Raw genomic sequence first — 16256 nt, 5'->3', positions numbered from 1 at the left:
CTTGCTGTTGGGCAAATCCACTGATCAGTGCCACTGATCAGTGGACTTGCCCAACAGCAAGTGCCATTGATAAGTGGCATTTTGCCCAACAGCAAGTGCCATTGATAAGTGGCATTTTGCCCAGGCAAATGGCACTTATCAATGGCACTTGTTGTTGGGCAAATGCCACTGATCAGTGGCACTGATCAGTTGACTTGTTGTTGGGCAAGTCCACTGATCAGTGCCATCTTCTTTGATGCAACTGGCACTCATCACTGCACTATCCTAAAGATGGAAACATCTAAAAATAGCAACACCAAATGCCAATAGCACCCATGTGCAGCCATGCAGATTTGGCACCATCCTAAAATGCTCCTACTACATGCATGTATAACATTCAACACAAACCCTAGCTTGAACATGTATGTTAGCAACATGAAACATGAACATGATCCTAGCTAGAACATGAACATGCCATCAGTCAACATGATTCTAGCATTCATCACTCAACATGAACATGCCATCAGTATAACATTCATCACTCAACATGAACATGATTCTAGCATGAACACACCTACTAGCATGAACACAAATCATAGGACACACAAGCAGTATGATAACCCACAAGTATAGGGGGTCGCAACAGTTTTTGAGGGTAGAGTATTCAACCCAAATTTATTGATTCGGCACAAGGGGAGCCAAAGAACATTCTCAAGTATTAGCAGTTGAGTTGTCAATTCAACCACACCTGGATAACTTAATATCTGCAGCAAAGTATTTAGTAGCAAAGTAGTATGGAAGTAACGGTAACGGTGGCAAAAGTAACAATAGCAGTATTGTAACAGTAGCAACGGAAAAGTAACTAAGCGAAGAACAATATGTGAAAAGCTCGTAGGCATTGGATCGGTGATGGAGAATTATGCCGGATGCGATTGCAATAGTTATAACATAGGGTGACACAGAACTAGCTCCAATTCATCAATGTAATGTAGGCATGTATTCTGAATATAGTCATACGTGCTTATGTAAAAGAACTTGCATGACATCTTTTGTCCTACCCTCCCGTGGCAGCGAGGTCCTATTGGAAACTAAGGGATATTAAGGCCTGATACGTCTCCAACGTATCTATAATTTTTGATTGTTCCATGCTATTATATTATCTCTTTTGGATGTTTATGGGCTTTATTAAACACTTTTATATTATTTTTGAGAGTAACCTATTAACCCAGAGCCCAGTGCCAGTTTCTGTTTTTTCCCTTGTTTCAGTGTTTCGCAGAAAAAGAATATCAAACGGAGTCCAAACGGAATGAAACCGTCGGGAAAGTTATTTTTGGAACAGAAGCAATCCAGAAGACATGGAGTGTACGTAAGGGAAGCAATGAGGAAGGCACGAGGCAGGGGGCGCCCACCCCCCTGGCGCGCCCTCCACCCTCGTGGGCCCCTCGTGGCTCCCCTGACCGACTTCTTTTGCCTATATATATCCATATACCCTAAAAACTTCGGGGAACAGGATAGATCGGGAGTTCCTCCGCCGCAAGCCTCTGTAGCCACCAAAAACCAATCGGGACCCTGTTCTGGCACCCTGTCGGAGGGGGGATCCCTCACCGGTGGCCATCTTCATCATCCCGGTGCTCTCCATGACGAGGAGGGAGTAGTTCACCCTCGGGGCTGAGGGTATGTACCAGTAGATATGTGTTTGATCTCTCTCTCTCTCGTGTTCTTGATTTGGCACGATCTTGATGTACCGCGAGCTTTGCTATTATAGTTGGATCTTATGATGTTTCTCCCCCTCTACTCTCTTGTAATGGATTGAGTTTTCCCTTTGAAGTTATCTTATCGGATTGAGTCTTTAAGGATTTGAGAACACTTGATGTATGTCTTGCATGTGCTTATCTGTGGTGACAATGGGATATTCACGTGATCTACTTGATGTATGTTTTGGTGATCAACTTGCGGGTTCAGTGACCTTGTGAACTAATGCATAGGGGTTGGCACACGTTTTTGTCTTGACTCTCTAGTAGAAACTTTGGGGCACTCTTTGAAGTTCTTTGTGTTGGTTGAATAGATGAATCTGAGATTGTGTGATGCATATCGTATAATCATACCCACGGATACTTGAGGTGTCATTGGAGTATCTAGGTGACATTAGGGTTTTGGTTGATTTGTGTCTTAAGGTGTTATTCTAGTACGAACTCTATGATAGATCGAACGGAAAGAATAGCTTCGTGTTATTTTACTACGGACTCTTGAATAGATCGATCAGAAGGAATAACTTTGAGGTGGTTTCGTACCCTACAATAATCTCTTCGTTTGTTCTCCGCTATTAGTGACTTTGGAGTGACTCTTTGTTGCATGTCAAGGGATAGTTATATGATCCAATTATGTTATTATTGTTGAGAGAACTTGCACTAGTGAAAGTATGAACCCTAGGCCTTGTTTCCTAGCATTGCAATACCGTTTACGCTCACTTTTACCACTTGTTACCTTGCTGTTTTTATATTTTCAGATTACAAAAACCTATATCTACCATCCATATTGCACTTGTATCATCATCTCTTCGCCGAACTAGTGCACCTATACAATTTACCATTGTATTGGGTGTGTTGGGGACACAAGAGACTCTTTGTTATTTGGTTGCAGGGTTGTTTGAGAGAGACCATCTTCAACCTACGCCTCCCACGGATTGATAAACCTTAGGTCATCCACTTGAGGGAAATTTGCTACTGTCCTACAAACCTCTGCACTTGGAGGCCCAACAACGTCTACAAGAAGAAGGTTGTGTAGTAGACATCAAGCTCTTTTCTGGCGCCGTTGCCGGGGAGGTGAGTGCTTGAAGGTATATCTTTAGATCTTGCAATCGAATCTTTTAGTTTCTTGTTTTATCACTAGTTTAGTCTATAAAATAAAACTACAAAAAAATGGAATTAAGGTTGCCTCATTTGCTTCATCTTTTTAATGTCTTTCGTGAAAATGATGGAAAGGAAAATTGTGCTCAAGTACTAGAAGAAGAATTACATAGAATGCCTGGCATAAAATATGTGAATGATGAGCATGATTGCAATGTTGTTAGTATGAATTCTTTGAATACCCATGATGCTAATGATATGCAAAGTCACAAGCTTGGGGATGCTATGTTTGATGAAGATGATATGTTTAGTCCCCCAAGTTTTGATGAGCAAATTTATTATGATGAAAGCATGCCTCCTATTTATGATGATTATTGTGATGACACGTATGCTATAAAGAATAAAGATAACCATGAAACTTGTCATCATGATTTTAGTTTTCAATTGGATTATGCTTCACATGATAGTTATTTTGTTGAGTTTGCTCCCACTACTATTCATGAGAAGAAATTTGCTTATGTGGAGAGCAGTAAAATTTCTATGCAAGTAGATCATGAAAAGAATGCTTTATGTGCTGGTTATATGGTTGAATTCATTCATGATGCTACTAAAAATTATTATGAGGGAGGAACATATGCTTGTAGGAATTGCAATAATATCAATTTTCCTCTCTATGTGTTAAAAGTTTTAAAGTTATGCTTGTTTTGCCTTGCTATGCTAGTTGATTATTGCTCCCATAAGTTGTTTGCTCACAAAATCCCTATGCATAGGAAGTGGGTTAGATTTAAATGTGTTTGCCATGTGTTTCATGATGCTCTCTTTATGTTTCAATTCTTATCTTTTATGTAAGCATCATTGAAATCATCATGCCTAGCTAGGGGCGTTAAACGATAGCGCTTGTTGGGAGGCAACCCAATTTTACTTTTGTTCCTTGCTTTTTGCTCCTGTCTAGTAATAAATAAATCATCTAGCCTCTGGTTAGATGTGGTTTTATGTTTTAATTAGTGTTTGTGCCAAGTGAAACCTATAGGATCTTCTTGGGTGATAATCATTTGATCTTGCTGAAAAAAACAGAAATTTTCTGCTCACGAAAACAATTGTTAAAAATCACCAGAATGTGATAAAATACTGATTCCAATTGCAGCAGATCAATAAACAAATTATCTAGGTCTTCCTATTTTGGAAGATTTTTCTGAGTTCCATAAGTTTGCGTTTGATGCAGATTACTACAGACTGTTCTGTTTTTGACAGATTCTGTTTTCTATTTGTTGTTTGCTTATTTTGATGAATCTATGAGTAGTATCGGAGGGTATGAACCATAGAGAAGTTGGAATACAGTAGATATTACACCAATATGAATTTAGAATGAGTTCACAACAGTACCTAAGTGGTGATTTATTTTCTTATACTAACGGAGCTTACGGGTTTTCTATTGAGTTTTGTGTTGTGAAGTTTTCAAGTTTTGGGTAAAGATTCGATGGACTATGGAATAAGGAGTGGCAAGAGCCTAAGCTTGGGGATGCCCAAGGCACCCCAAGGTAATATTCAAGGACAACCAAAAGCCTAAGCTTGGGGATGCCCCGGATGGCATCCCCTCTTTCGTCTTCGTTCATCGGTAACTTTACTTGGAGCTATATTTTTATTCACCACATGATATGTGTTTTGCTTGGAGCATCATTTTATTTTATTTAGTTTTGCTTGTTGTTTGAATAAAATACCAAGATCTGAAATTCGTAAATGTTAGAGAGTCTTCACATAGTTGCATAATTATTAAACTACTCATTGATCTTCACTTATATCTTTCGGAGTAGTTTGTTGTTTGCTCTAGTACTTCACTTATATCCGTTTAGAGCACGCGGTGGTTTTATTTTGAAGAAATAGATGAACTCTCATGCTTCACTTATATCATTTTGAGAGTCTTTAGAACAGCATGGTAATTTGCTTTGGTTATGAATTTAGTCCTAATATGATGGGCATCCAAGAGGGATATAATAAAATCTTTCATATAAAGTGCATTGAATACTATGAGAAGTTTGATACTTGATGATTGTTTTGAGGTATGAAGATGGTGATATTAGAGTCATGCTAGTGGAGTAGTTGTGAATTTGAGAAATACTTCTGTTAAAGTTTGTGACTCCCGTAGCATGCACGTATGGTGAACCGTTATGTGATGAAGTCGGAGCATGATTTATTTATTGATTGTCTTCCTTATGAGTGGCGGTCGGGGACGAGCGATGGTCTTTTCCTACCAATCTATCCCCCTAGGAGCATGCGCGTAGTACTTTGTTTCGATAACTAATAGATTTTTGCAATAAGTATGTGAGTTCTTTATCACTAATGTTGAGTCCATGGATTATACGCACTCTCACCTTTCCACCATTGCTAGCCTCTCTAATACCGCGCACCTTTCGCCGGTATCATACACCCACCATATACCTTCCTCAAAACAGCCACCATACCTACCTATTATGGCATTTTCATAGCCATTCCGAGATATATTGCCATGCAACTTACCACCGTTCCGTTTATTATGACACGCTCCATCATTGTCATATTGCTTTGCATGATCATGTAGTTGACATCGTATTTGTGGCAAAGCCACCGTTCATAATTATTTCATACATGTCACTCTTGATTCATTGCACATCCCGGTACACCGCCGGAGGCATTCATATAGAGTCATATTTTGTTCTAAGTATCGAGTTGTAATTCTTGAGTTGAAAGTAAATAAAAGTGTGATGATCATCATTATTAGAGCATTGTCCCAGTGAGGAAATTATGATGGAGACTATGATTCCCCCACAAGTCGGGATGAGACTCCGGACGAAGAATAAAAAAAGAAAAAAAGAGGCCATAAAAAAAGAGAAAGGCCCAAATAAAAAAATGATGAGAGAAAAAGAGAGAAGGGACAATGCTACTATCCTTTTACCACACTTGTGCTTCAAAGTAGCACCATGATCTTCATGATAGAGAGTCTCCTATGTTGTCACTTTCATATACTAGTGGGAATTTTTTTCATTATAGAACTTGGCTTGTATATTCCAATGATGGGCTTCCTCAAAATGCCCTAGGTCTTCGTGAGCAAGCGAGTTGGATGCACACCCACTTAGTTTCTTTTGTTGAGCTTTCATACACTTATAGCTCTAGTGCATCCGTTGCATGGCAATCCCTACTCACTCACATTGATATCTATTGATGGGCATCTCCATAACCCGTTGATACGCCTAGTTGATGTGAGACTATCTTCTCCTTTTTGTCTTCTCCACAACCACCATTCTATTCCACCTATAGTGCTATGTCCATGGCTCACGCTCATGTATTGTGTGAAGATTGAAAAGGTTTGAGAACATAAAAAGTATGAAACAATTGCTTGGCTTGTCATCGGGGTTGTGCATGATTTATATACTTTGTGTGATGAAGATAGAGCATAGCCAGACTATATGATTTTGTAGGGATAACTTTCTTTGGCCATGTTATTTTGAGAAGACATGATTGCTTTGTTAGTATGCTTGAAGTATTATTGTTTTCATGTCAATATTAAACTTTTGTTCTGAATCTTATGGATCTGAATATTCTTGTCACAATAAAAAAGATTACATGGATAAATATGTTAGGTAGCATTCCACATCAAAAATTATGTTTTTATCATTTACCTACTCGAGGACGAGCAGGAATTAAGCTTGGGGATGCTTGATACGTCTCCAACGTATCTATAATTTTTTATTGTTCCATTCTATTATATTATCTCTTTTGGATGTTTATGGGCTTTATTAAACACTTTTATATTATTTTTGAGACTAACCTATTAACCCAGAGCCCAGTGCCAGTTTCTGTTTTTCTCTTGTTTCAGTGTTTCGCAGAAAAAGAATATCAAACGGAGTCCAAACAGAATGAAACCGTCGGGAAAGTTATTTTTGGAACGGAAGCAATCCAGAAGACTTGGAGTGTACGTAAGGGAAGCAACGAGGAAGGCACGAGGCAGGGGGGCGCGCCTACCCCCTGGCACGCCCTCCACCCTCGTGGGCCCCTCGTGGCTCCACCGACCTACTTCTTTCGCCTATATATATCCATATACCCTAAAAACTTCGGGGAACAGGATAGATCGGGAGTTCTGCCGCCGCAAGCCTCTGTAGCCACCAAAAACCAATCGGGACCCTGTTCCGGCACCCTGCCGGAGGGGGGATCCCTCGCCGGTGGCCATCTTCATCATCCCGGTGCTCTCCATGACGAGGAGGGAGTAGTTCACCCTCGGGACTGAGGGTATGTACCAGTAGCTATGTGTTTGATCTCTCTCTCTCTCTCTCTCGTGTTCTTGATTTGGCACGATCTTGATGTACCGCGAGCTTTGCTATTATAGTTGGATCTTATGATGTTTCTCCCCCTCTACTCTCTTGTAATGGATTGAGTTTTTCCCTTTGAAGTTATCTTATCGGATTGAGTCTTTAAGGATTTGAGAACACTTGATGTATGTCTTGCATGTGCTTATCTGTGGTGACAATGGGATATTCACGTGATCTACTTGATATATGTTTTAGTGATCAACTTGCGGGTTCAGTGACCTCGTGAACTTATGCATAGGGGTTGGCACACGTTTTCGTCTTGACTCTCTGGTAGAAACTTTGGGGCACTCTTTGAAGTTCTTTGTGTTGGTTGAATAGATGAATCTGAGATTGTGTGATGCATATCGTATAATCATACCCACGGATACTTGAGGTGACATTGGAGTATCTAGGTGACATTAGGGTTTTGGTTGATTTGTGTCTTAAGGTGTTATTCTAGTACGAACTCTATGATAGATCGAACGGAAAGAATAGCTTCGTGTTATTTTACTACGGACTCTTGAATAGATCGATCAGAAAGAATAACTTTGAGGTGGTTTCGTACCCTACAATAATCTCTTCGTTTGTTCTCTGCTATTAGTGACTTTGGAGTGACTCTTTGTTGCATGTCGAGGGATAGTTATATGATCCAATTATGTTATTATTGTTGAGAGAACTTGCACTAGTGAAAGTATGAGCCCTAGGCCTTGTTTCCTAGCATTGCAATACCGTTTACGCTCACTTTTACCACTTGTTACCTTGCTGTTTTTATATTTTCAGATTACAAAAACATATATCTACCATCCATATTGCACTTGTATCACCATCTCTTCGCCGAACTAGTGCACCTATACAATTTACCATTGTATTGGGTGTGTTGGGACACAAGAGACTCTTTGTTATTTGGTTGCAGGGTTGTTTGAGAGAGACCATCTTCAACCTACGCCTCCCATGGATTGATAAACCTTAGGTCATCCACTTGAGGGAAATTTGCTACTGTCCTACAAACCTCTGCACTTAGAGGCCCAACAACGTCTACAAGAAGAAGGTTGTGTAGTAGACATCAAGGCCTCCTTTTAATAGAGTACCAGACCAAAGCATTAACACTTAGTGAATACATGAACTCCTCAAACTACGGTCATCACCGGGAGTGGTCCCGATTATTGTCACTTCGGGGTTGCCGGATCATAACACATAGTAGGTGACTATAGACTTGCAAGATAGGATCAACAACTCACATATATTCATGAAAACATAATAGATTCACATATGAAATTATGGCACTCGGACCCTAGTGACAAGCATTAAGCATAGCAAAGTCATAGCAACATCAATCTCAGAACATAGTGGATACTAGGGATCAAACCCTAACAAAACTAACTCGATTACATGATAAATCTCATCCAACCCATCACCGTCCAGCAAGCCTACGATGGAATTACTCACGCACGGCGGTGAGCATCATGAAATTGGTGATGGAGGATGGTTGATGATGACGATGGCGACAGATTCGCCTCTCCGGAGCCCCGAACGGACTCCAGATCAGCCCTCCCGAGAGAGTTTAGGGTTTGGCGGCGGCTCCGTATCGTAAAACGCGATGAATCCTTCTCTATGATTTTTTTCCTCCCCGAACGTGAATATATGGAGTTGGAGTTGAGGTCGGTGGAGCTCCAGGGGGCCCACGAGGCAGGGGGGCGCGCCCCCCACCCTCGTGGACAGGGTGTGGGCCTCCTGGCCTTGATCCTTTCGCCAGTATTTTTTATTATTTCCAAAAATAATCTCCGTGAAGTTTCAGGTCATTCCGAGAACTTTTGTTTCTGCACATAAATAACACCATAGCAATTCTGCTGAAAACAGCGTTAGTCCGGGTTAGTTCCATTCAAATCATGCAAGTTAGAGTCCAAAACAAGGAAAAAAGTGTTTGAAAAAGTAGATACGGCGAAGACGTATCACAGTAGCACAAGAAAAATTATCCTAGCACACACACTGTACAAAACAAGAACAGATCAGTCCGATTGGATTCGATTGGGATCGCATCCAATCGGATCTGCTAGAATCCTATCTAATCCTATCGAATCCACTAACTACTACCACATGCCTAAGAAATAAACCCCTAATCTACATCTAGGAGCAATGATTGAGGGGTTTGACTCACCGGAGCACGCACAGCCGCGGCAAACCGAGGCCGGGGTGAAAACCCCGGCGGGAAGGAGAGAGGGGGCGGAGCGGAGGAGGAGCCGGCCCCGGTGACGGCCTGCGGCATCGGCCCCGTGCTCAACGCCACGCCGGAGGTCGAGAAGGACGGCCCGCCGACATGAGAAAACCCTTGGACGGGGGTCAAGAAAACCCCCGTGACCAATGGGGTCCCAAGAAGGGGCGGCACCGTCGACGGCGTCGGCGCCGAGCCGAGGACCACGAGGTCCGGAATCGGCGGCGGAGCAGGAGCGGCCGGCACCGCATTGTCCGCCGCTCGTGGTTGCCGGCAGCAGATGGGGGACGGTGCTCGCAGCGCCGACGCCAGGTCGCGGCCCGAGTTCTGGAGCCCGGCCAGCCAGCGCTCCTGGATGCCGGCGATGCGCTGGTCGACGGGGGTCAGAGGGCGGCGCGACGGTGGGCGTGGCGGAGCCATCGGAGGTGAGGAGAGGGAGGAGCGGTGAGGGAGAGAGAGGGAGCTGTGGGAACAGTGCGTCTGGGCGGTGACAGGAGAGTGGGGGGCGAGTAATGAGACGTCGCCTCCGTCTCCCGCGCTGCCCGAGGCGTGCAACTGCCTCGCACGCGTGACCGCGCGCGGCCAGGCTCGCGAGAAACTGCCGATTCGGCAGTTTTCGCCGGGCCAGGCTGCGGGCTGCTTTAAGGTCCGTGCGGGCCTCAAACCGCATGCAGCCCAGGCAACCAAACAGGCCGCGCATATCCCGCGCGGGCCTGGTTGGGCTGCATGCGGGCAACCAAACACGCCCCTAATATATGGTGAACTTTTTTATTATATGGTGAACATATTTTAGTATAGACTGATTTTTTTTAAATCAAACTGGAAAAGTTTCAAAAATACTATTTAAATTTTTTAACAGGGTTTTTAATATTTAGCCTAAAAAGCCCTTTTTTGGAGAAACCCCGACTAAAAACCGAAAATAATTAAAAAAAACACTCCCGCTAGAGTGGGCCGTCCTTCTTCTGTTTGGAAGTCTAATGCCCTGATTTATGTGGCTCAACGCCCGAACTGTACCGGCCCACGACGTACGCGCCTGTTTTTTCCTTTTCATGCCCCGAGTCCTCCGATACAGCTAGGGCCGTTCCGCCGCCACCGCCGTCTCCTCCGCTCTTCCCTTCGCCGCCGGCCTCCGCGCCCCACCTCCGCCTTCGTGTTCTCCCGCCTCGCCGCAGTGCCGAGCGCGTCCGTCCTCTGCCGCTCCGCCTCTTTCACCGGCCGCCGACCGACGGCAAGCCACTGCCTCCTGTACCGGCGAACCGCGTCGTGCCATTGCTGCACGCGGAGGAGGAGGGCCCCATCTTACCAGCCGCACACCTCCCTTCGGCAACCAACCGCTGCACATCTCTCTACTCCAGCGACTGGCGGCGTGCACCTCGGCAACTTGACCGTCTTCTCACCGTGCCGGACACTCGGCAATCAGGCAACGTAAGTCCCCAGCTCATCTCATCCTTTGCCTCAAATCTTTGTTCAATTTGCACTAGTTATATATGTATAGGTCAAAGATCATACATGGATGCTTTTCTTGGAAATTCTAGCACTTGTACTGATTCTGTATGTAGAATTGTAGATGATACATGGATGTTTGGTCTGTTGTTCATACATGGATGCTTTGTGTGTGCTGTCAATTTTGGTTTCTACTGAAAACTGAACTGAATTCCTCGGTTAACCAAAATGTCGGTTTTCACCTTTTGACTGCCTAATTCGGTTACCACATGGCATTAACTGAATTTCAGAATAAACTGAATTGTATTAACCAGAATTTTGGTTTCTACCCAAGCCTAAGCCGCCACATAACCTTGCCGTTCTCAACGGGCACCGTTCCCTAAATAAAAAGCAAGCACCGCCGAAAAATCAGTCCTAGCTGGGGGTTCGAGCACCGGGGTCGGAAGGAAAACGAGGCGAGCTGTCGATCGGGATGGAGGCTATGGTGCGGAAGGTGCAGCAGAGGGTGAGGAAAGCGCGGGAGGAGACGGAGCGGTGGGACGACCTCAACTCCCGCCTCCTCTCCCAGTTCTCCAACGCCACGACCATCATCACCCGCCTTCCGGTACCTTTCATTCTCCTTGGATCCTTCCTTGTGCTTATCTACATTCTACTTTTATGCAGCGTCTTCGGTGATGCGCTGCGCATGATCAATTCCACACCTGTAATGGGGTTTGAGAAATCTAGTAGTGGGTGGTTACAGTAGCAATTTTACTGGCTTCAGTTAATGAACAGTTCCAAAATTAGGAATAGTGATTCCTGATATTGCTGTAATCTGTAAACTACACAGAGGGTTGCTGACTACTAGCTGCATTGTGATTTTGTGATCCCTTACTCTCCAGGAATTTTAGAATCTTAATCATCTCATATGTTAGGTACTTGGAGATGCTAAAAACTATGGTGTCCTGCGGTGTGTGCCCAACATCAGGGAGGATCTCTTGGGGAAGCAGATGGAGAGCCTGGAGCTCATCTTTGTTTTGATGAGGGAGACTCTGTAAGATGCTATCACTGTTGTAACCGCTTTTGGTTCGGTGTAACCCTAGAAGCATGTGCAACGTAATTGTTTTGAGTTGGTGTTACAATGATGCTGCATTTTTTAGGGAGGAGTTCAGTGGCATTGCCAAAGGTTTGAGTAAGGTGCTGCGTGATACTAATCAGATGGTGAGGGGTGGATCGGCACTCACGGCAAAACAGTTGCAGTTACAAGTAGGAATTTTGCCAACTATCGCGGACTGCTTGGATGGGCTACGAACGCTGTCTGATATGCACCAGGCTGAGTAAGAACCAAGTGAAATTCCTTCACCAAACCTGATGAAGCTTGACCACATTCTCAACCTTTTTTTTTGCGAAATAATATGAAGCTGGCTCACTTGACCACATTCCTTCTGGTTGAATAGAAGATTGTCGCACTATTGCTGATATGTACATTTGTCATTTCACATATGGCCAGTTCACCAATGTCATCTCTTATAGGATTTTGTTTTCGCTGGTGTCATATGTTAAAATGCTATTTGCCTTCTTTTCTGACAATTCATTGCTATACATCTTACTCGTTTTATCATAGCAGAAGCTACGTCTTTACTGACAATGCATTGATATGCCAGGTATGCGCTAAAATCATCGATCATCTCTTTGTTGACATGGACAAGCAGGCAAGTAGGGAGTTTATGGCCACTAAATTATCTTTTCATCTCCTTAGATTTGTTCCCTGTAATTCTCTGTATCTCTGTTAGTTTACCCCAAGACTAATCCCCTTCCCATCCCTTAAAACCAGCAGTTAACCACACTTTGATTCTTATCTTTCTTCACTGACTTTTGGTGCCTGCAGTTCAAGTGACATCGCTGCAATGCGTCAACTCTTGGTAGAGCAACCGAACATACCAAAAGATGAAGGTAAGAAATGAAACAATAGAACTGAAAATATGGTATTTAGTAATGGTTTGATCTAATGCTTTTCCACTCCAACTTTCTCATTTTGCAGTGCAATCTATTTTTGACATTATATTTGCTGATGAAATTTGTTAAGTTGGGTGTGTGTCCTACTGCCGGGAGCCTATCACCCAGACATGTCGAAGCCACTGTATTTTGATCTACTTTCTCATCTAGACAAAGCATGAAGGTGGCTGCAGTTTCAGGTTTAATGATCCCAATTGCTGACAAAGCTCAAGCTGGAATTAATTTACAGAACCGTTTAGCTTGTAAACCTGCAAGAGGGGTCGACATATTGGGAAGTAGCAATGTTCCGTCTGTAGGTGTATGGTCAAAGTCTTTATTTCTGGAATTTGGTATCAAACTATTGATCTGCTGCAACTTAAAGTGGTATGGTGAAAGTGCCTTGTGGAAATAGTTACTGGAAGTTTCCTAGCTTTGCTTATTTGACCCTTTTGTTCTCTGTTCTATGTAACTATCAGTCCTGGAGATTGCAGGTTTCGAAGTTTTTCTTGAGAAAAACTCACTCCATTCACAAATACTGTATAAGATTTTTTGGATATTTCAATATGAATTACATACGGACTAAAATGAGTGAACAAACACACCAAAATGTGTCTATATATATCCGATTCACAAAAAAGTTAGAACATCTTAGTATTTGTGAATGGAGGGAGTATTTCTTTCGACTTTGGTACAAGAACCAACAAAATTCAAATTATTGAGTGAGAATGGCCAAATTGTGCTGGGTTTCTCTTTTATAAAGTTCTTTCGTTTGCTGTAGAGAATAAATCCTCACAGGACGGCCACCGTTTTGAAAAATCTCGTACTCCCTCCGTTTCAAAATAAGTGTCTCAACTTTGTACTAACTTTGAAATATACTGATAATTGGTCAACACTCAACTGGCATCTGGGTGAAAGAGAAACTGGTCATAATTCAGATGGAACGCAAATCAAAACTCATCGTGTGTTCAAATTGTTTCCAAATTGCGGCCTTGTGTTTCGTAGTAGAGTGGATGCTCGTCGCTCCTGCTCACATTTTTCTCTCGTGGCCTCGCGGGGGTGGTGGCCTGCGGACTTCGGATCTGGATCGACCAGCGGGGTTCGGTCCATCGCGGCCGTCCAGATTTTGAATTGGACGGCCCACGTCGGCGGCAGAGCACATGTCAGCACGAGCGCCCTTCCCGTCGTGCGCTCGGCCCCCTCCCCTCCCCACCCAATGTCCATCCCCCGCCGATCGCCGCCGCCGCCGACATCGCCGCCGTGCTCCGGCCTCCTCGGCGCCCTTCACCACAGCGTCTCGGCCGGCCACGCCTCCGCCGCCGTCTCGCTCCTGCCCACCCTCTCCCGCGCGGGCCTGCGCCCGCCCTGCCCGCTCCTCTCCTCGCTCGCCCGCCTCCTCCTGCTCCGCCGCGCCGCGCCGTCCTTCCCCGCCCTGGCAGGCCGCCTGCTGCTCTACATACGCCTCGCCGGCCTCAAGCATTTCGTCCCCTCCTCCACCCAGCTCGCCAACCACCTCCTTTCTCTGCATTTCCTCCTCGGCCGGCCGCGCGACGCCCGCCGCCTGTTCGCCAGAATGCCCCGCCACAGCGTGTACTCCTGCAACGCCATGTTAGCGGGGTACGCCCACCTCTCCCTCGCAGCCCCGGCGGCGGAGATCTTTGCTGCTATGCCGCAACGCGACCTCAACTCCTATAACTCTGCTATGCTCGCGCTCGCCGGCGGTGGAGAAATGCGGGGAAGCTTGGTGCTCTACTCCGAGCTCCGGCACACGTCTCCTTCCCTTGGCTACACCGATCACACCTTCTCGGCGCTCCTGGTGTCTTGCGCTGGTCTCATGGACAGGGACCTTGCCAGGCAGCTCCATGCCCATTTGTCTCATCTTGGGTTCTTGTCTGATATTGACATCGCCAGTTCCCTTGTTGATGTGTACAGAAAATGTGGCTGCATTGCTGATGCACATAGGCTGTTCGACGAGATGCCTGTGAAAGACTTGTGCATGTGGACATCGATAGTTTGCGGCTACGCAGAGGATGGCCAGATGAGTCCTGCTCGTCAGATCTTTGATCAGATGCAAAAAAGGAGTATCATTTCATGGAATGCTCTCATGGAGGGATATGTTCGTCATGGACAGGCAGCAGAAGCATTGAGTATTTTTAAGCATTTGATCAAGGATGGTCTTCAACCAGATCAGTCCACCTTCAGTAGCGCTTTGTCTGCTTGTGCAGCTATTGGTTCAGTGACACATGGTAAGCAGATCCATGGCATGTTGCTACAAACTGGTTTTGATCCCAGTGTAATTGTTCTTAGCTCACTCATTGACATGTACTCGAAAGGTGGTTATCTGGCCGGTGCCAGGCAGGTTTTCAGTCTAGCATGTCAGGAGAGGAGGGATACTGTGTTGTGGAATGCAATGTTATCTGCTCTATGCCATCATGTCCATGGACAGGACACGATAGGATTGTTTGTTCAGATGATTCGGGAGCGAGTGAAGCCTGATGCTAACACGTTTTTGCTAGTTTTGACAGCTTGTTGCCATTGCAGCCTAGTTGATGAAGGCATGAATTTCTTTGATTTGATGACCAAGAGATACAGGATTGTTCCAAGAGAAGACCATTATGTTTGTGTGGTGGATTTGATCAGCCGTTCATCCCGTTCATGCGATGAAGTAGTTGAATGGATCAGAAGTTCACAATTCGGTTCTAGCAAACAAGCTTGGGAAACTTTGGTTGGGAAATGCGCGATAAACGGGAACACAGAGTTGATGAGTAAAGCAGAGGAGCACCTAGCCGAACTGGGCAGTCCAAAATAAATGAGTGCTTGCTCTTCAAAGTTTGTTTTGTGAGGTTATCTCCCTTGACTCCAATGTTGAAGGATGCTCAGGCAGACAGATTACTTGTGATAAGAACTTTGTCACAGTGAGAGCTGTTTGTTCTTTGCACAGGAGACATTCTTTTGAGAACAGAGACTGGACAGGTGCATCATATCCCTGAACAAGCGCGGTATAACAATTGCATCATAAAGAATCGGTGGTGAAGGGACCTGCGGACATGGGGGTTCTGCTGGGCGTGGCGTAACTGAAGGAAGAGGAACAGATATTCTTGAGCAAATAATGCGTTGCGACTTGGCATACCAAGTAAATAGCGAAGAAGTGATTTCACAAATATTTTCAAGTAAACATCGCTTTGTCATGTCACATGCCAATGGACACAGGAAGCAGGAAGCTCAGCATTACTATTTTTCTGCTGGCCTTCTTGAGATTGCTGCATTCACTTGAAAAATTGTAGGTACAAATAGTTCATCATCCATATTGTATCTGCATCTGTGTCCAGTTTCAGAAAATGTTGTACAGATACTTGCATTACAGCAAGGAAATGTGATTTTGTTCAGGTTAGCATGTAGTTGTGTCCACAGGATTACATGGCGGATGAAACAAATAAACATAGGCTATTGCAAATTTAGCAATATATTTCTGCTGCTGGTGCATAAATC

At 44.5% G+C, this 16256-nt stretch overlaps 2 protein-coding genes across 2 annotated transcripts; both read left to right on the top strand.

The window, feature by feature from the left end:
- The first annotated feature begins 11268 nt into the window (after positions 1–11268).
- LOC109779972 (uncharacterized protein At5g43822) lies at positions 11269–13209 on the top strand. Its single transcript, XM_020338568.2, has 6 exons — positions 11269–11400; positions 11711–11829; positions 11936–12112; positions 12440–12487; positions 12664–12728; positions 12817–13209. Exons 1-6 carry the CDS (start codon positions 11269–11271, stop codon positions 12858–12860), a joined length of 585 nt encoding a protein of 194 aa, XP_020194157.1. The 3' UTR covers positions 12861–13209.
- A 774-nt stretch (positions 13210–13983) lies between these two features.
- LOC109779965 (pentatricopeptide repeat-containing protein At2g21090-like) lies at positions 13984–15576 on the top strand. The gene has a single exon (XM_020338561.1). It carries the CDS (start codon positions 13984–13986, stop codon positions 15574–15576), a length of 1593 nt encoding a protein of 530 aa, XP_020194150.1.
- Positions 15577–16256: the final 680 nt, after the last annotated feature.

The sequence above is a fragment of the Aegilops tauschii genome, chromosome 1 (assembly GCF_002575655.3).
Source record: "Aegilops tauschii subsp. strangulata cultivar AL8/78 chromosome 1, Aet v6.0, whole genome shotgun sequence".
Taxonomy (NCBI): Eukaryota; Viridiplantae; Streptophyta; class Magnoliopsida; order Poales; family Poaceae; genus Aegilops; species Aegilops tauschii.
Note: the sequence above shows the minus strand (reverse complement) of the source record. Positions and strands in the feature narration are given on the sequence as shown.

Coding starts and splice junctions, on each gene's coding strand:
- LOC109779972 (XM_020338568.2), top strand. CDS start 11,269: ATGGAGGCTATGGTGCGGAAGGTGCAGCAGAGGGTGAGGAAAGCGCGG. Junction 11,401..11,710: donor CCATCATCACCCGCCTTCCG/GTACCTTTCATT, acceptor CTCATATGTTAG/GTACTTGGAGATGCTAAAAA. Junction 12,488..12,663: donor TTGTTGACATGGACAAGCAG/GCAAGTAGGGAG, acceptor TGGTGCCTGCAG/TTCAAGTGACATCGCTGCAA.
- LOC109779965 (XM_020338561.1), top strand. CDS start 13,984: ATGTCCATCCCCCGCCGATCGCCGCCGCCGCCGACATCGCCGCCGTGC.